The sequence below is a fragment of the Denticeps clupeoides genome, chromosome 19 (genome assembly GCF_900700375.1).
Source record: "Denticeps clupeoides chromosome 19, fDenClu1.1, whole genome shotgun sequence".
Taxonomy (NCBI): domain Eukaryota; kingdom Metazoa; phylum Chordata; class Actinopteri; order Clupeiformes; family Denticipitidae; genus Denticeps; species Denticeps clupeoides.
In genome coordinates, this window is record NC_041725.1 from 13,591,704 (window position 1) to 13,611,803 (window position 20,100).

General features: G+C 43.5%; 2 protein-coding genes across 7 annotated transcripts in view; both read left to right on the forward strand.

Moving 5' to 3' along the window:
* Window positions 1-7,083: 7,083 nt before the first annotated feature.
* spartb (spartin b) lies at window positions 7,084-17,058 on the forward strand. 5 transcript variants are annotated; one of them, XM_028962692.1, is made up of 9 exons: window positions 7,084-7,241; window positions 7,925-8,748; window positions 10,866-11,063; window positions 11,317-11,358; window positions 13,816-13,963; window positions 14,292-14,486; window positions 14,605-14,763; window positions 14,939-15,029; window positions 15,699-17,058. In XM_028962692.1, exons 2-9 carry the CDS (start codon window positions 7,927-7,929, stop codon window positions 15,901-15,903), a joined length of 1,860 nt encoding a protein of 619 aa, XP_028818525.1. In that variant the 5' UTR covers window positions 7,084-7,241; window positions 7,925-7,926; the 3' UTR covers window positions 15,904-17,058. The 5 variants fall into 5 exon arrangements, with proteins under 5 accessions (XP_028818525.1, XP_028818524.1, XP_028818526.1 ...); XM_028962691.1 differs by lacking the exon at window positions 11,317-11,358 and having other exon boundaries at window positions 10,866-11,132; XM_028962693.1 differs by lacking the exon at window positions 11,317-11,358.
* Window positions 17,059-19,345: 2,287 nt separating this feature from the next.
* The window catches only part of dclk1b (doublecortin-like kinase 1b), a 38,540-nt gene continuing 37,785 nt past the window's right edge, over window positions 19,346-20,100 (forward strand). For both annotated transcript variants that reach the window (XM_028961700.1, XM_028961701.1), the window contains exons 1-2: window positions 19,346-19,487; window positions 19,684-20,065. In XM_028961700.1, the coding sequence (XP_028817533.1) occupies window positions 19,708-20,065 (358 nt within the window). In that variant the 5' untranslated portion in view covers window positions 19,346-19,487; window positions 19,684-19,707. The remainder of the gene's footprint in view (window positions 19,488-19,683; window positions 20,066-20,100) is intronic.

Below are 20,100 nucleotides of genomic sequence, written 5' to 3' on the forward strand. Positions count from 1 at the left end.
CAAAAAAAGAGAGAAGTTATGTCATGATGTTATGGCATGGTCTGTCACATCTCGAACTCAAGCAGACTGTGAACTTGGAGAAGATGCTTCCCACATCACCCTGACCGGAGAAAGTCTACATACTCTACAAGTGAAGTTGTGAACATGATGTTCTGATTTCTCTTCCCGCTCAGTTCATGCTTTGTTATTTGTCATTGTGATACACAGAGAGCACAGCACACAGTGGCACCTTTGGCGGATCGGGATTTGAACCCGCAACCCTTTGGTTACAAGCCACCACTGTCCCTTAGATGACGATCAAAAAAACGTGCAAAATTGTCATGGTTGGTTGAAATAAAACCTTTTTGCAGATTTTTACACATGGTGGCCAGTATCCAAGTACTATGTTGGCGGCAGCAATATATGGGACAATATATGACAATAACTGGCCCTGGCATATAATTATATTTTCTGTGGATTTTACTGTAAAAATGTGGACTGGTCATTTACTTACCTCAGATTTTTCAAGTTTTTTTTTTTTTTTTAAAGCAAGATATATCACTCAAAACTTATCAATGAAACTATATTTAAATATGTATAATTGAGTATAATTGAGTAGTTGAACATTTTTGTAATGCTTTTTTCATAACCATGTTATGTAATAAGTAAACTTAGTAGGATGATTTGCTAGGCTTTTAGACACTGGTTACATTAAGTACCCAGCCTTTAGAGCTATAAAGTCCAAGTTCTCCCAATGTGCTCCGAATTCCACTGACATGCAGCCCAGATGAACTCGCCCTGAGCTCTGTACCACCAGGATTAATTGCTACAGAGTCCAAATGGTAAAAGCAAATCAAAAGCTAAAAAAGTTCCTTACAGACCATGAGCCTTATTTTAAGGAAATTAAGTCTACGTCAGAAATGTTCTACAGCTCATACCAAGCTGAACTGTAACATTACAGCATGAAAACCTGGCTCCCGTTGCAAAATCCTCCAACCGTAACATTTTACCATTTGAGATTTTTTTTTTGAAGAAATATGACTAACAGTGGAACCTTTTCTAGCTGGCAGAGCAGTACTCAAGGGAAAGGAAATCCTTATTTTGTAACCGTATGGAAGAGTTTCATGAAATCATACTGATGCTCTACCATGAAAAATGAATCATTCTTATGCTCACCCAGTCAGAAGTCACTCAATCAATGATTTGCACTAAAACAAGACAACATAGCAAAGTATTCAAAGAATGCATTTGTGACTGCTTTTATAATTTATGCACATTTGCAGTGTATTCATATACAATAGGTACATTGTTGCTACCAGTGAAAAGTAGAACATATGCAGCCAGAGGTGTTCAGGGAGCACCACAGGTTCCAGACATGATTCCTGAGTCACATTTCAGCAATGTGAAAGTCTACATTTGATCCAGCTCTTAATAATGGCTTCGTGGCCATGTCATCAACGGAAACTTTAAAAATGGAAGTTCCGTTTTTAGCCATCTCATAAAACCTGGGTGAGGAACACATAGCGTATTTGACGAAAAGACAAGGTGAGTGTTCTTGCCACATGTCTTCGCAGATCCCTCCATACATACAAGTTCATCCTTTACATTTTTGTGCTTTGTCAGTAGGGTTCGGTCCGCTATAGATCAAGCCTTCCCTTCCCCCAAGATCAAATATCACAAGAAAAAAAGAACATGTCACAACCTGTAAGGCAAACCAAAAGCTCACTTCATCCAATAGTTGTGGGGTCGAGAGCAATGCCAGGTCTCTTTTAGAACCCGAGACAGAAGTAAATCTCAGGAAGTGGCCTCAGGTTTCGAAATAATCCAATTTTCACATCTGTCCTGTCGTACAAATAAATGAATACATACGTACATACATAAAGGGAGTGGGCAGTAGCACGTCAAACAAAGCACTAGCTCCATTGCTGACCCACTGCTAATATTTTCAGATTACAAAAAGTGTAATTACTGCTATGACAGACAAATGAATAATGTGCCATGTAATTGAAAATTTCCTTAAGAATTGGCAGGTGAATGTCCTATTTGAAAAGCTTATGGGCTACTGTTTATATTACGAATCCAAACTAAATATTAATTTGGAGAATTAAGGTCTGAGCACTATGCACACACCATGAAAAAAAAAACACTTATTGCACATTTATGATGGGAGTCTCAGTAACTGCTCTGTAAATTATTGGACCAACTGTAAGTTAATCTTTAAAAAAATGTATGTGAACTTTAAATATTGTCTTTAAGTACTTGTGGTTTGTATTTACTGATGTATTTTAAAGAAAGAACCAGATGCAATTTTTTTAGTATTTGACAGTCTTTGAAATTTTTTATTTTTTTGTTTATTCATTAAAACAAAAGAAGGATCTTTTTAGTATTAATGAAGATGTTGAAAGCTATTTACCAGAGACATCTGCTGATGAGAATTCTCTCTGCAAAGGACAAATAACTGGACCGTCCAGCTGCACTCACAGGAAATGGCTGGACGTGAAGAAAAAAAAAAGGCAGGACACTGTCCTCACAAAAGAACTGCACGCCACTTGCTGGGCAATCAATAGAAGTGACGATCATTCAATCCTGAAAACCCAAACACACACAGAGAGAGAGAGAGAGAGAGAGAGAGAGAGAGAGAACAGCTCTACAGCCTGTTGTCTCCCTCTACGGGAGAAAAGCTGGAGCTTCATGTCTGCGACAGCTTCCCAGGCATTTAGGTTCCTAGGGTGACACGGAGAAACCGATTTTTTTTCTCTGCAGCCGGATGGATCCTAAATCACAAGAACACACAGTTTAACGTTTTTTTAAATTTCTTTCTTCTTTCATATTTCTTGCCACGTAGTTAAGAGGATAACTACAAGAAGGAATTAACACAACACTGTATATACAACAGTCATAAAATTATTTAATGTTTAAAATTATTAAGAGCATTTTTTTGTTAATTGACATAAACCAAAGCTACATAAGCCCAAATAAACACAATTTTTTTATTTTATTACTTTCAGAATTTGATTCAGTTTCATAATTTTTGACTGTAGATTAAAACTAAGCTGCAGTTATGATGACCTCATCAGCTTTAATGACATAAAACAGGTTCTGTTCCCAAACACTCTGTCTCTGTCGCCACAACACTTAAGGAGTTGACAGTTTCTTGGATCCTGATAAAAATGGCCAGACTTCCCAAAATCATCCATCACAGCCACAAAGAAAACCTCTCAAGGCAAGATGCAGCGAGCTACAATGTCTCTATGTCTCTAATGTCTGAAAAAAACGAGATCCCAGAGCACAGGGTCCTGACTCGAGCAGCAGAGAGTATTCCCAGTGTTCTCTGCATTAAATAAATACATGCTCCTTCCTTCTCTTTCCTGCCACTTACATGGACAAATAGCATACTGTGTTCAATAAACCAATAATACTGTGTGTAGTGATAATAATAATAGCAAGAAACTGGAAGCACATTTTCAAACCAGTATTCACTTGTCAATCTGAGGAAATTGAAAAATAATTATATTCAGTTATAAATGATTGGTTTGGGTTTCATGTAATATAAAGAGGTTTTTGGTTATCTGACCTGAAATCCAGTTCTGACTGTAGTGAACACACACACACACACACACACACAGCAAGCTGATGTTCAGTGAAGGCCACATGGCTGATCAGCTCCTCCTGATTAAAGTTTACAGCATGGATCTGTCAGACGGAGCCAAAGCGGATGAATTTGAAACAGCTGCTGAGAAGCAGAATGACTTCAGCACTCTGTAATGGGGACCACGTCTGTCTGGCGGTTTTGCTGTGTTCACGTCCCATGGAGAACCAATACATATATGCATCGTGGCCTGAGTTTTCTTCTGATCAGTGTGTTGCCTTAAACTGACTGAAGTTTTGCCTTGAAATTTAACACAGTTGTTCAATTTTATAATAAAACAGTTTAAAATGTTTAGTAGATGGAACTGGTCTAGCATAAAGTTTTAGGTAATTCTGTATTTTAAATATCCTTTATTGATTTGCTATCTTTAAGTTATAGTTCCATAATCCCCACCAGAGCCATGTTAATGTATGTGTCCATGTGTTGTACATCCCACTAATCTGCTAAAGTATAAGGTGTTGAACATAAGTCATGAGCTCCCTACTCCATCCCTGTGATATGGAGCGTGTAATCATATGGTTTGCATTTCGGAGGCATGACCACCCACAAACACCTCTGGAAATACAGCCCAAACCTGAGCACACTGTTCATGTTCTGACCGATGATGTGACAGCTAAGGTCACGCCCCCTACATGACCCCACTCACCGCTGACTCTACAAAAAGCAACGTTACATGCTGTCTCCGTATGTTTTTCTCATAGCGCTGTGGAGATCACAGTTGTATGTACAAAAGTATTCTGAAACATGTACAAAAAAATTGTACAAACCAAATACTGCAGGGGGGGATTGATTGCTTTATTGGTCCCACACACGACACCTTATTGAATGTTTTAAAGTGTTTATACGTGCAGGTTGGTGCCCATCCGTGTCTGTACACGGTTATATGGGGATTATGAGACAATGAGTCCCAGGGCGCCTGATGAATCAATTAATCAGCTGACAAGATTTTTTTTTGCCATGGGACCACACACTCTACGCACTGGGCCAGTGGCCAGAGGATGTATATGAACTGACCGCAGAGGGTCTGCTAAACAACCCCCAACACACACACAACACACACCTACTCTTGTAATTGTTTCTGTCTCCATTATTTGGCTTCTCAGTTTACGCACAACTGGCCCCGTTGGAAAAAAAGCATCCTCGGTTCTAAATGAGGTGGTCACAGATTTACGTTGTCTGGGAAAGGTTTCCAAAAATATTACCGTGAACACGTTCCAAGATTCATGAACTTTATGTCGTATCCCCAAGAGAATGGTACGCGGATTTATTGCTTTGGGAATATCTTTCATGTAAAGGATGCTAAATGATATTAATATTTTACACGCACTGCAGCACGCAGACAGGGTAAACAAACATAAGCCGAAAAACAGGGGGAAAAATGGTTTGGAATTGAATCCACATGTAGTTTTATACAGATGTGTCACAGGTTTTTTGATTGGCTCGAACCTCCTCTGCGTGGCCGTTCAGCCAATCAGCGTGCGATTCGTTGCATCAGTTGTATATGGAAGCGCATTTCCGGAGAGCATTACTGTCATGGTCATTTACTGCATGTCGCCTTATGATCAATAACCACACCGTTCACTCATTCCATCCACCAGGACTTCCAGCTCTGGATCCCTCTCTGCCTAGCCACTGTATTTTAGGTCCGGTCCTTTCGTGTTTTTTTTTTGCCATTAAAGTTCTGAACATACCTTGTTCAGGATTTACAGTGTTGAGGGTTAAAAGAGAAGGACATTTTCCTACACTGACACTCAAATAGCACAGTTAAAAAATAAAACTTTAATGCAGCCCACCTTGATCAATTCACTGTTCTGTCCATTCATGATAATTTAATATGAAAAATGTATGTTTACTGGACAGAACGTTGGCTGAAAAATGCACTGAGCCACGTGACCTCAGCAGACAAGTGTTGTACGATATGAATTGCCTTAAATTAAAATTTTTTGTTTGACAGGAAGATTTAGACCCAATATCGTTGCACATCAAGATGTCAGACTTTGATTTAAAACTCGATTGGCTTCAAACGTTTTACATAAGAGCCTGAGATGTGATATTAACTTATCACATCTGGCTTTTGAAAAAGTGCAATATTAAGAAGAATGTTCAAAAGACTGGATCACCCTAGTCCAGTACTGCACTCTGCACTTTTCATTGAAGTATTGCGCCCTGGACTTCAATCTCTCACCACCTCACACTATGCTGCTGTGTTGTTATGATTATTATCATATCATGTTGTATCACTACTACAACTTCTATCATTATTATCATAGCATATCATATACCATATACACCATATATACTAAATATATCCATACACCATACCATACACCATATATACTAAATATATCCATGATATATTAACATGTTGCTGCTAGTAGTCCGCCTGGCTTGTCTAGGTTCTCTCGACCTGCTCTATATTATGGGTCGGTGCACAATTGTCATGTCTTGTGTGTTATTTCTATTTGCACTTTGTCTTTTTTGCACCCTGTGAATCCCCGAAGCTTTGCAATCTCGTCTCCCTGTGTACTTGTATATGGTGAGATCACAATAAAGTTGACATTGACTTAGACTAATATTTGTGAGTTTGCCAAGAGGTGACATTTATTTTGCACTTGCATGACCACACATGGGAGAATAAAGTGCCAAATTCACATACTGCCAGTATATGAGTAGACGATTTATTGACTCATCTCGTCTACTGAAGGACTGTGCATTTAAATGACAAAACACCATACTTTTTTCTACACTACACCTTTGAACTTAAAAATAAAACATTTTAAAGGTGGTAGTAGCCTAATGGGTAACACACTCGCCTATGAACCAGAAGACCCAGGTTCAAATCCCGCTTACTACCATTGTGTCCCTGAGCAAGACACTTAACCCTAAGTTGCTCCAGGGAGACTGTCCCTGTAACTACTGATTGTAAGTCGCTCTGGATAAGGGCGTCTGGTAAATGCTGTAAATGTAAATGTAAATGTTAAAGAATTTTAACTGCAAATATCGGCTCTACCAGGAGAGGGAGCACGTTATTAACTTTTTAATATACAGTTCCTTCATTTTGTAATAAGTGATTTTTGCCCCGGACAACAGACACATATTATGCAGCAGTCGCTTATTATTAATCAGGACAGTGGGACAGTCGTCGTCTCGCTTCTCGCCAATGGCTGGCTTAACCACAGCACGACAGTTAAAGACAGTATTCAAAGAGTGTCTGTGTTCTTTAGATGCTATTTTTTATTTTACAGTGACGAGGAAGAAAATATCACTGCTGGAATGTTTAGAGGAATTTACTGTTAGCGGCTGCGTGAGACCTCTGGGCTTTTATTTTGATAAGCGTACCCGCGTTGCGCAGTCGTGGGGTTTTCTGTCTTCGTTTCTGATTGGCTGGAACCTCCCCCGGGCGGCCGTTCGACCAATCGGCGCGCGATTCGCCGCGTCGGGTGGCGTGACGTCAACCGTCGGCTGGTCACTTTCAAAACAAGTGCGTGTGGCGTGGCGTCACTCGAGCCGATTTGACCATCGATCCTCGATGCTTTAAACCAGCTGCTCGGACGACGGCGACAGTCCGCCCGCCCTTCGGCCCCGGCGAGAGTCTTCCTCTTCGGTGACGCGGGTGAGTGTTCCACCCGACCTCGCAAAGTGAAAGTTGTTGGACAAACTGAGCCCGCGCGCTACTCTCGAAAACGTTTTCGTCAGCGTGGACCGACCTACACGTTCTACAGGTCGCCCGGTTTTCTTGCGTTCTCGCCGGTTTTCCACGGTTGTCCTGGAAATGAACGTCAAATGAGTTTAGTATCTGCCGAAGCTGTTATGGCATGTATGGCTAAGTCCGAATACATTCAAGTATTCAATTATTTTCCGATTTCTTTAGCCCGTTTCATGTATATATGTATATATATATTCACACGCACTTGTTGGCCCCTTTGCCTTCACTCTGCGGTCCAGCTCACCCCAAACCATCTGGATTGGGTTCAGGTCCGGTGACTGTGGAGGCCAGGTCTCCACTTTTTATTAAGTACGTAACTCCACATGTGTTCATTCATAGTTTTGATGCCTTCAGTGAGAATCTACCAACGTAAATGGTCATGAAAATAAAGAAAACACATTGAATGAGAAGGTGTGTCCAAACTTTTGACCTGTACTGTATGTGTGTATAATATATGTATATAATCACTCACACGCACACCTGTACTTCTTTCACTGTTATGCAGATTTGAATAATTATTATGAGCTCATTAATTGTTCATTGTTATTAATATTACTGTGTTTCATTTTTGTCTCCAATGTCCTGTGTAGACATGGAACAAGCAAAGCAAGAAGCTTTTGACAAAGCCCGCCTCCAGGTCATTAAGGACGGCTATGAGAGGGCGTTTGAGTGCATCAACCGGGGCCTGTCTGAGGACGAGGCGGGCAACCAGTCCTCGGCTCTGGAGCTGTACAGGCAGGGCCGGCAGCACCTCCTCCGGGCCATCAGCGTGCCGACGCGCGGAGTCGAATGCGAGGGCAGCGCCTGGGACTCGGCCCGACAGATGCAGCAAAAGATGCAGGAGACCCTCAACAACATCACCACCCGCCTCGCTATTCTTGAGACCGCGTCGGCCCAAGATGCCACCGCCGGTGCCTCTGATTCCAACGGGGTCCCTGTAAGCGAGGGTGGCACCGCAGCTCCTTCCCAGAAACTTTACCCCATAATGCCCACCAAAGAAAAGCCGGAGAGGCCAGCACCCCCACGAGGGGCGTCGGGCGGAGGAGGGCCACCCCTCCCTGTATCCACTTCCCCCGCGCTGCCGCCACGGCATACTGCCCAGGGTGACATGCCCCCTGCCTACTCCCCCCAGGCCGCTGACGGACACCTCACCATCTCCTACGGGACGGACTCCGGGGAGCTGTCGCTGGTCGGCGACGAGTTCTACAGCCACACCTCCGCCTCGACGCCGCCCCCCCAGAGCCTGGGTGAGGATGGCGAGGAGCTCTTCTTCCTCCCCCGGGGAGTTCAGATATTCTTCGTCACCCCTGATGGGCAGGTCAGCGCGCCGTCGTACCCGGGCTACCTGAGGATCGTCCGGTTCACCAACGAATGCTCGGAGAGCATGCCCAACCGCCCCCCTGCCTTTCTGCAAGTAAGTTTCTGTAGCCGAGAGGCTCACAGTCCTCCACGGATTGTCACCTGTCATTTCCAAACTTGCAGTCTAGACGTTTCTCGTAAAATGAGCTCCAGCCCTTTGTACACCTCAACTTTTACTTCCGTTAAACTCTGTCTACTATGACACGTCTCCCGTTGTCCTGGAGATTCAATGTGGTTTCTGGTCTGTAGGACTCTTTAGATATTTGCATTTGCTAAATTTATTTCCTGTACGACCATCATGCCGCTGTCCAAGGCGACTGAGCGACTGAGTCGACTGAGTAAGAACACTGTTGGAATTTGGTCTGTTCATGCAGACCAGGCCCACTGGCCTGTAGCCCACTTTCATAACCGCTTTTCCCAGCAGCTCCTCAGCCTTGTCCTGAGGATAGAAGCAGTTTGGACTTTAATGAGGCCTGGCCTCGTCCGCGGTGCCAGGGATCATTTGATCCCTGCTCTAATTCATTAGCGTCTTTGTGGGTGATGTCATGGCTTGGAAAGTCCCACTGGCAAAAAAAAAAAAAAAAACCTGTCATGCGGCTCTTTGGTGAGTGCGCAGAAGTGGCCAGTTGTAAATCGCCCTCTCCATGGGGTCGTTGTAAATAGCATCTAGTCGTGCGTTTTTTTTTTTTTTTCACCACGGTGATACACTTTGAACAGTGAGGAGTTGGAGATAAAACTCAGAACCTCGTCACAAATACACTGTAGCTACTTGATAATAGTCTTGTTGTTTTTATATAAACGGTAATAAACGTTTTCCAGATGTTCCCGGAGTTTTTCCCCGGAAATGGTGCTGTGGTTCTGAGTAGAACTGGCCGACATTGACAAGCGTGCTAGACAACATGCACATTCAAGGGCATTTAAATTAAAGCGGATAAACGATGGTATCACATACTTGACCAGCACTTCTGGTGCTACTTTGCAATATTTTGACATCTTATTCTTGTGAAGAATATACTTTTTTCTTTCGTAATTAGTACGGATGTCTGAAATTCTTAACCAGCACATTATTTTATCAATTTTACTGAAATGTGACCCTTAGTTGGCCTTCTATTGAACGTAGTCTGGAATTGAAACCGTTGGTGAACTCCAGAGTGAATTTTATATAATCTGTGTTGTTTCCCGATCAGGCAGTTCCATCTAGTTGTTCTTTCTTATTTAGTCCTGGATGCTAATCTTTTTGGCTATTTATGCCCCTTTATTTCCCTCTGTGTCAGCAGTCTCCAGGAAGATTTTCCAGATGCCACCCTGTGGTCCACGTCTCGTCTTTTCCTTCTCTATGAGTGATTAGTTCGTAATGGGCTGAGGCCTCTGTAGTAAAAGTGTCCAGGTCCGGCCTGGTCTGCCAGTGCTCGGCTTATGTTGACTCGTTAAAGAGGGATTTAGCATCCGATTGACATGATGGCAGGCCTTTAACGGTCGGAGGGCATCAACCTTTCCAACGACGGTCAGGAGGAAATGGATTAGCATTGATTTTTTTATTCCCTCCTTTCCTCTCATCCAGAAATCCTTATGGACTGTTTGTTCTGTAAAGAATTGTCTGAAGTTATTATAACCTATAATTAGATAATGTCTTGCAGAATTTTGTATTATTACCAAACTTAACTACTAGGAGTAATAATGCTAGCGGTAATAGTAACCACAGAGTTACAGGTTCAAATCCCACTTACTACGATTGTGACCCTGTGCAATACACTTAACCCCGAGTGTCTCCGGGGGGACTGTCCCTGTAACTACTGACTAAGTCTGGATAAGGGGAACTGATAAATGCCCAAAAATTAACTCTTAAAGTGATTGTCTCAAATCTATCAGCCAATATATATATAAAAAAATACATATATATAAAAAACATTAGTTTTCTTTGTGTATTTAATAAAATGCTTATTATTCCTGTGTTGGATTATTTCAACTTCATATTGACCAGGAAGTTTTTTTTTTTTTTGCATATCGGGAAAGGGGGAATAAACATGAGATCAGTATTTGTACTATGATATTCTGAGTAAATAAAAATATATATATTTTTGTGTTTTTGCATCATGGCGTTGTATTTGCCCTGTTTCCGCTGTAAGCACCTTTTATGTTTTCATTCATGATTGTCTTGTTGTTTTGTGGCAGGTATGTGATTGGCTGTACCCTCTAATGTCTTCCCACTCTCCCGTCCTGCTCTGCAACACGGGGGTGTTCATGTTTCCGGACCTGATGGCCCCAGTGCCGGGTTCCTACGTCGGGGTCGTCCTGTCGTCGGAGCTGCCCCTGACGGAGCGTGAGCTCTTTCGGGACCTCCTCTCTCAGATGACTGACCTTAGAGTGCAGGTGAGCGACCCCTGTGGTCCCAACTGCTCATCGGTGCATCCAGGGGGTTCGGCAGCAGCAACAGAGCAGGTGTGACCGCGCACACACACTTCCTCTCAGCCACACACTCTCCGGGGAGCGGCGGCCAACCCGCATGTTCCGCTGCCGCTAACAGAATCGGGGGGGTGCATGAGAGAGTCCATAATTTTTCTGCCAGGCGGCACCCGCCCCTGCCTCTCTGGTTCTAACAGCATGTGCCGCTGTGTTTTTGCAGATTTCAGGTGTGTTTGAGACACTGACTGATGTCTTTAAGCAGGTACTGAATCATCTTAACAGCACCGGGTGCCAAGTGTGTCTGTGGGTATAAAGGTCACAAGTGTCTCTTCACCCAATCACAAAGTCACGAGGGATACGTCTTACACCATGTAGCAATGAAGTTATGCTTGCGATAAGCAGCATCGCTTCACAGATCCCATTACCCTGTTTTTATTGATTAGTTTCCTTCTGATAACAGTAATAGCAGGCGTTACAGCATGCATTGAAAAAAAAAAAAAGTCCTAAATAAACGTGTAATAAACCCGTATGCAGAGCCACATTGTATTCTGTTATCTTGATGGACTCCTGCTTGGTTTTCTGCTTCGCAAGCAGCACAGCCCAAAGTTCGTCACAGTGCATGGTCCTGCAGTTTTGGCAGAGCATGCGGAACAATCATGTTCATGCAGGCCGTCAATGGTTTCTCATCGGCTTGCCGAAGCCTGGGAAAGTAAGCTCCGGAAGGCACGAAATTTCCAGTTAGGCTTGTCCACACAAAAACACCTTTCTCTAAAATGGGAGCGGCGAAATGTTGTCATCCAAATGGAGAAAAACGCTCTTTTAAACCCCCTCAACACGTGTAAGTGGCGCTGTAACATGATGTCAGGGTGGTAGTAGCCTAGTGGGTAACACACTCGCCTATGAACCAGAAGACCCGGGTTCGAATCCCACTTACTACCATTGTGTCCCTGAGCAAGACACTTAACCCTAAGTTGCTCCAGGGGGGACTGTCCCTGTAACTACTGATTGTAGTTACTGATAAATGCTGTAAATGTAAATGTAACTCCTCAGTCTCACCCAAAGTGCTCTCCTCTTTTCGCGTCTAGTTCTCGCGTCATTGTTCTCCAGCCACGTTCACATGTTCATCATAGAGAGGATTTCTTGTAGTTGTTTTATGAGGTTCTGCAGATGCTGCAGCGAAAAAAAAAAAAAATCTGTCTGCCATTGTTGTATGTTTGACACGTTCGTGGTTATAGGTCAGGTTAGAGTTTAGGCCGAAGCCGCATTCAGACTGAACACGGCATGCACTGCGCTTTGCTCTGAAACCACACTATTTTCTATGGCTTGCATGATGCGAGAGCTCAGCGCAGCGCACCAATTGGCGGCCATTGAAATCTAGTTAACTCTGACCGCTCAGTGTGCCATGATGCATTTTTATGCGACCAGTAGAGTCAAAACAACAAAGCAGGATAGTGCTCGGTCTAGCCCACTGAAGCGGGAATGGAGGAAATCAGTCTCTGGGTGTCCAGAGATCTACAACACGACATTACTGTGAAACTGCATCGCTTTACTGGGAATTTAGAAAACCACTCCTACATTTTGCGGTGTGCTGAGTGCAACTTGCTGTTTTTGAGAGAAAGTGCAAACCTGGTCTGAAAAGTGGTCTCCCAATGAGTTACGTGATATGTCAATGTGTCAAAGCCGCTTTGCCATCGATATGGAAATGCGGAAAAGAGAAACTCTTTCTGGAACAGATAAAAAAAAAAAAAAAAAAAAAACTGTTCTGGGTCCCCTGAAATGGCTTGTCCGTGTAGACGCAAGGCCAGATCATATAGAAATTTAGCTGTTTTTGTGTGGACGAGGCCTTAATTAATTCTAATTGTGAAGGAAAGAGCATAGCGGTCACTTGTCTGACCTTCCCACAACACTCATTTGGTTCCTTCTGATGCTCGTTACGGAATTCCCAGCCTGTGCAGAGAGCACAGCTTATCCCAGCAGATCCCCTCATGTAGCTGAGCTGGACGCCACCGCCGTAGAGGCGGCGCTCCGTCGAACTCCGCGCCCTCCATACCTCAGCAGCCGGGGGATTTGGGTCAGGAGGAGAGTGGAATTAGCGCACACCCACGCCCTTGGCTTATTAGAATGCTGCTTCCACGCTACCTGTCACAGTGACCGGAAAAACAAGATGCAAGTAGTCGTGCAATTCAGGTTCCAGCTAGTTATGCTTCACATTCTGAACTCCGCTCGGCCCGCCCTCCGTTCCTCTCGACATCTGACACAACGACAGGCGGCTCTATTGTTTCGAGCACAGCCGATCTTTGTGTCTGTCCTTGTGACCGATCTCCGTGTGATTTGTGGCAGGGCACTGAAGATGCGAAAGTGAGCAATGGGCAGAGAGAATGACGGGCAAAAAAGATCAAATCCAGACATCTTTAGTCTAGAGCCTCTGCTGTTAGCAAAATTTTAGCCAGCTTATCAATGTGAGCACACTCCTTGGCCACTTTATTATTTAAAATTACTGACTTAATTGTAGAGATTGTGCAATTAAGCAAATGACCATGTACCAGCCATAGATGAAGACCTAGACCTTTTTGAACATAAAGTTTATGGCTATGGCTCTACCCATACTCAGAAATTTAACCTAAAGTGCATGTTTTCTAACAAAGTGGCCAGTGAGTAGACTACTGTTGTGCTCTGTAAATTCTCCTGTGATAAGTAGATCCCTCTGACTGTCCTCTAGGCCCCCGACGATGGAGAAGACACTATTAACTTGGGTCAGAAGGTGCCCATTGTACCCCCCGAAGCAGCAGAATCAGCAGCAGCAGAGGAAGGGGAGCAGAAAACCCTGCCAGACTGGAGTGAGAAGGTGGCCCACGGCATCCTCACAGGTGAGGCCATCGGCTTCGAGAGGACCTGGATTCAGCCCCCACCTCACTGAGGTCATGTGGAACAGTATAATCCGGAGTGAATAGTTTTATACTCTGTGTGTGTGTTTCTAAAAATGTGCTAATTCTGTATCGAAGGGCATTGTGTTCAAAAGTCAGTCCACTTTGCCAATTAGGGAAACCTCTCTGATGAAATATCCACTGTGTGCTTGTTCATTCAGAACAGCCATTTCTCTTTTGTCTACGTCTGGAAAACGTATTCATTTTACATGAAGTACGTTTGAACACGTATGAACACCAAGATCCAGACCCATTTGCTGTCCTTTTGCAGGTGCGTCATGGTTGAGTTGGGGTTTAGTGAAGGGGGCGGAGTACACAGGCAAAGCCATCCACAAAGGAGCCTCCAAACTGCGAGAGCACATCACCCCTGAGGACAAGCCGTCCCAAGTCAGCCCCACTGTCACCAAGAGCCTCCACGTCGCCAAGCAGGCCACCGGTGGAGCTGTGAAAGTCAGCCAGTTTCTAGGTCGGCTCCCTTTTCCCTTCCCTTTTTGCACTGACCCTTTCCGACATTTAGTTTAGGGCTTGTGTACGTCCTGCCCTTCATTGGTTGTTGACCCCGCTGTGACGCTGCCTTTCCCCAGTGGACGGACTGTGCACAGTCGCCGGCTGTGTTGGACGGGAGCTGGCCCCACACGTGAAGAAGCACGGGAGCAAACTGATCCCGGAGTCGCTGAAGAAAGACAGGGATGGACGCTCCAACATTGACGGGGCTTTAGTCGTAGCAGCCAGTGGGGTCCAAGGTACAGTAGAAGGACAGTAAGGCAGGCTGAGCCGTCAATACCTCTGTATGCTCTGAGGGGTCGACCGAGGTTAATTATTATCACTATGGATTCCTTTCTTGCTGTTTATCATAGGCTCGGGGTTGTCTAGTTTGTTTTGTTTGTGTCATTTCTGAGTTGTGTGCATTGTGTACAGGGTTTGCTACCATGTGGACCGGTTTGGAGGTGGCAGCTAAGAACATTGCCAAGAGTGTTGCAACTGAGACGGTTACAACGGTCAAGCACAAGTACGTATTTATGCATTTATTCACTCGGAGAGTTTCCGGTCTGAGTGTTTGCGGATGTTTTGCACGGCCAGCTTTTTACACTGCAGACCAAATCATCTAGGGCACTCACCATGTCTTTTTTTCCTATTTATTTACAGATATAGGGGTCTAAACAGTGCCTTAAATCCTCCAAATGACAAGTAGCTTCATTTGTTCCCGCCAGTCCGAATAAATGCAGAAACAGCTTATTAATTGCCTTAAGCATGGCTTAATCTTGAGCAGTGTGTGTGTGTTCTAATTTGGGGTGCTGTAATGAGCCACCAGCTTGCTTTATGATAACCCAGCCCAGCTGTTGTCTGCACACACACACTCTCTGTAACTGTTCACAGTTCGTATAATTACGAAGGTCTTTTCATTCCCCTGGTATCAGGATGGTGTTAAAATCTCAGCATGAGTGCTTGCCTACAGAGGAGGTTTTATTTAGTTTTTTGGGGGAAATATGTTGGTCTTTTTTTTTTTTTTTTTTTTTTTAATTGTTTATTTCCTCATGTTTGACTTTTGTAAATTTCACTGCTTTGCATGAACTCCACATCTCTCTCCCCTCTGCCCACTGCTTTCATCCCGCCATTTTATCCCCCCTCTCCCTTCTTCTGCCATCTCTTGGCCTAATCTGGGTTATCTGTGATGAAGGTATGGCACGGAGGCCGGCCAGGCCACAGACCACGCGGTCAACTCTGCCCTTAATGTGGGCATCACTGCCTTTAACATCGACAACCTGGGCATCAAGGCCATGGTGAAACGGACTGGCAAGCAGACGGCTGCTGCCTTACTGGAGGACTACAAGATACAGGAGGGACCCGAATCAACCAAACCAGACTCCAAAGATCAGAAGTAACCAGAAGATGACCTTCACTGAGAGCCTTAATATATACTAACAAAAATATACTTATAATAAAAAAAAGTATACTGAAATACTGATTCTTATATTTATAGACAATTCTATATTTAAAAGAATATATATATATATTTGTAATAGCCTTAATTTCCTATTTAAAATAGTAGCTTGTAATACTTTTATAGACTCTTTGTATAATTTTAAGGAATATTTGTGCACTTTAAGTCATTTTATGTTTATGTGTGTATACACTGGTTCACAATACTGAGTGTGAATTCTTAATCTGGATTGGCTGGCAGGCTTGCATTTAAATTGTATAATGTATAGGTTCTTCCATAATTACCATTGTTTCTTGGTACTACAAAATCAGTTTTGGAACAGCTGTTGAAAAGAATTTGATGTTTTTGATTCATACGGATTCTTTAATACGAAGAAGATACATAGCCAGTCACAGAGTAATTCAATCAACACACAAAGCAAGCCATAATTAGTATTGCATGGTTAAAATTGAAAACACTACTATTCTATTACATAAATTAGAAACTGGTACACAGACGCCTTTTGTCCAAAAAGTAATGTAAAGTGTTGGAAGGCTTATTTATATACACAAGTTATATATTATATATGAAGTACTAACACGGACCAGACAGTAAGTGTTTATGGCTTTCAAACATATAACGGTTTAAAGTATAAAAATGTTTCTCTATTTTCTACTACTGCTCAAATCAGGTGACCCTGTGAGCTTTTCTTTCTGGTACTAAGATTTGAACTGTTATTGTTTTTAATATATAGTTAGCCTGATTTTAAGCAACTTCTATGCATTTGTTCTGTGGTGGAAGAATAATTTATTACTACAAATATGATTATACATCAGATTTTATTTGTACTCTGATTGCCTGTAACTGGGAAGCCCCCAGCCTGTCTGGAGTTATTGCTTTATTTAATTATGAGTACAAACACTGTTTTGAGTATTTCATGTGACACTGTTCAGAACCCAGGCAACAGTGAAGAAAAAATGTGTTTTGAATTTATAATCAGCATAAAAAGGACTTTTACTGACTGTTCTAACTGAAGCTGCTGTGGAAACCTGTGTGAATGCAAATGTGTTCACCTCACTTTTCATATGAAGGATTAAAATGTTAATATATATAATAACAGTTGTGTGTGTATATACACACACACACACACACACTCTGCTAACCCTAAAAAAGCCTTTTCCTTCTTTTCCTAATGCTCCGGAATAGAAGGATTGTGTGAAAGGTACCAGAAGACATGATATCTTTAATGTGAACTGAGTTGCTTGTTAAAATAAATTTTAAAAATATGTTTTAAACAGATGACTGGCATTTGTTATATAATTACACCCCCCTCACTACTAAGGGCAGTGGTGACCTAGCGGGCAAGGAAGTGGACTCGTAACGATAACATTTGCGGCTTCAAATCCTAAACCGCCAAGGTGCCGTCCACGGCAGGTTAAATGCAGAGGACACATTTCTTGTGTGCAACGTGAGCTGTGCTTGCTGTAGATCCCAATGACAAAAACAGTCTCTTTCACTTAACAATCTAATGATGCACGGTGGGGGACTGGCAGCCGAGATGTTTGAATTAAATGCGTGGTCTACAGGACCAGGTTTTATGAACACGTGGTGGCTTTCCTCAGCCCTGCTCTGCCAGAATGTTCCCTGCAGTACTACTTGCTTTCAGCCTGCAGTATTTGCTGTCAGACAGTAGCAGTATCGGGCTACATTTCCACAAGAATGGTGCCATCTAGTGGACGCCGAGGTCTGTGTCGCAATTTGGGACACGGTCAAGTGCTTCTAGAATTTTCTCCAATCATAACGCTTTCAGTCTAGGACTAGACTCGATCCATGGACAAGAAATTGGCATACAAACCTCTGAAAATTCTTCACATAATGGCCCACAAGCCTCAAAATTCCTGGTCGAGTAAAGCTGGTCGAGTATTTAGCACCCACACACAAAAAACATCATTTTAAAATCTGGTGTGATAAATCATAGAAGTCATCAGTGACCAGCACTCCCTGCTCTACGGAACTGCTTTTAACGTTTAACATCCGTGCATACATTTTTAATGTGCATTACTGTAGCAGAAGATCGCTCTCCTGCTCTCTGGAGATTTTTACCTCCGACTTCACACGGGTTGTGAAGAAGAAAGAAAGACAAAACCCCATTGACGGTTTGGATGAAAACATCCTTCCATGGCAGGAAAATTCCTGACTCAGGTGCAGGGCCCATTCACTGGTCAGGACAACAAAGACCTGAAGGGCCCGTTCACACACATCTATGGCTCCAGCATGGCCAACCCCTCTAATTCAGCCTTTTTCGATGCACCTTTTACTGTTCTAAATACAAAAAATAAGTTTCAGCTTATTGAGTGTATAATCTGGCAACAGTGCTTGTGCTACTTTAAGGGCGTGATGGAAGCGGCTTTAAATCATCCAAAATTATGGAAGTAGGGCGTCAAGCTGCTGGTCATCGCAATGCGCTCCTAAAATTTGGCTATAAAAACATGATGAAAGTTTTGGGTGACCGACATAACCACACTCAGGCAAAAAGTGTTGGGTCGGTACTTAGTTATAGTTACCTATACTTACCTATACCTATATATGGTTACCTATAGCTACTTATATATACAGTACAGGCCAAAGGTTTGGACACACCTTCTCATTCAGTGTGTTTTCTTTCTTTTCATGACCATTTACATTGGTAGATTCTCACTGAAGGCATCAAAACTATGAATGAACACGTGGAGTTATGTACTTAACAAAAAAAGGTAAAATAACTGAAAACGTTTTAAATTCAGATCTGGTGACTGTGGAGGCCAGGTCTCCACTTTTTGTTAAGTACATAACTCCACATGTGTTCATTCATAGTTTTGATGCCTTCAGTGAGAATCTACCAATGTAAATGGTCATGAAAAGAAAGAAAACACACTGAATGAGAAGGTGTGTCCAAACCTTTGGCCTGTACTGTAGTTAGCTATTCCTATACTTATACATATATATATATAGTTACCTATGCCTATACCTACATATACATACATTGTATATACATACAAATGTAACATATAACTAATGTAATATAACTACTATAATAAATAGTAAGCAGTACTTGTGTCTAATATTCCTGAAGATAATCTTGATGTGATGTGAACATCTGGTGATCTACATGAAATTTGGTCTTATATTGTCGCACACTGATGATTGTGTTGTAATGTATGTGAGCCTCTATATAAAATCCCATAAGTAGCCGCGTCAGCTTCGCGTCTCTCCGGAGGGGGTGTGAATTGAATGACTGCGTCTCAATGAGGAAGGGGCCGATGCAAATCACGGAGAGGGCGGGGCCTAAAGGGGGAGGGGGAGGGGCAGCTACAGCTGCAGCCCCGCCTCCGACCAGACCACGTCTTTTACGCCAGACACGACTCTCCGAACAACCGGGCAACAAAAGACTCACGATTCACTGCTGCCCACACCAGCCCGACACCTCCACACACACACACACACACACACACACACACACACACTGGCTGCTGCGTGCTGAGCGTGAGGAGCCAGTAGCGGATCGAGGTAAGATTTACAGCGCATGACAGTGTGTGTGCAACCTTATAATAATGACAATATTGATAATATTATGACGATAATAATGATAATATTGTTCGTCGGAAGCGGCTGATGTTATATTAAGGTCTGGAACATCTTTTTACGCAAATGTCTTTCCACTTTTAAAACATTCTAATGAACTGTTATCTTCTGTCGTCCCCAGTTTCCCTTCAGCTGCGTCGCCGACATGGAGCTGGAACACTTCGACGAGCGGGACAAAGCGCAGCGGTACAACCGCGGCGGCTCCCGGGCGAACGGCCTCGCCAGCCCGACGCACAGCGCGCACTGCAGCCTGTACCGGACCCGCACCCTGCAGGCGCTCAGCTCCGAGAAGCGGGCCAAGAAGGTGCGCTTCTACCGCAACGGGGACCGCTACTTCAGGGGGCTGGTGTACGCCATATCCCAGGACCGGTTCCGCTCCTTCGAAGCCCTGCTGGCCGACCTGACCCGCTCTCTGACCGACAACGTCAACCTGCCCCAGGGGGTGCGCACCGTCTTCTCCGTGGACGGGGGCAAGATCAGCAGCCTGGATCAGCTGGAGGAGGGTGAGACAAAGGAGGGGGGTCCGGTCACGACCAGG

Coding starts and splice junctions, on each gene's coding strand:
- spartb (XM_028962691.1), top strand. CDS start 7,927: ATGGAACAAGCAAAGCAAGAAGCTTTTGACAAAGCCCGCCTCCAGGTC. Junction 8,749..10,865: donor GCCCCCCTGCCTTTCTGCAA/GTAAGTTTCTGT, acceptor GTTTTGTGGCAG/GTATGTGATTGGCTGTACCC. Junction 14,487..14,604: donor GAAAGTCAGCCAGTTTCTAG/GTCGGCTCCCTT, acceptor GCCTTTCCCCAG/TGGACGGACTGTGCACAGTC.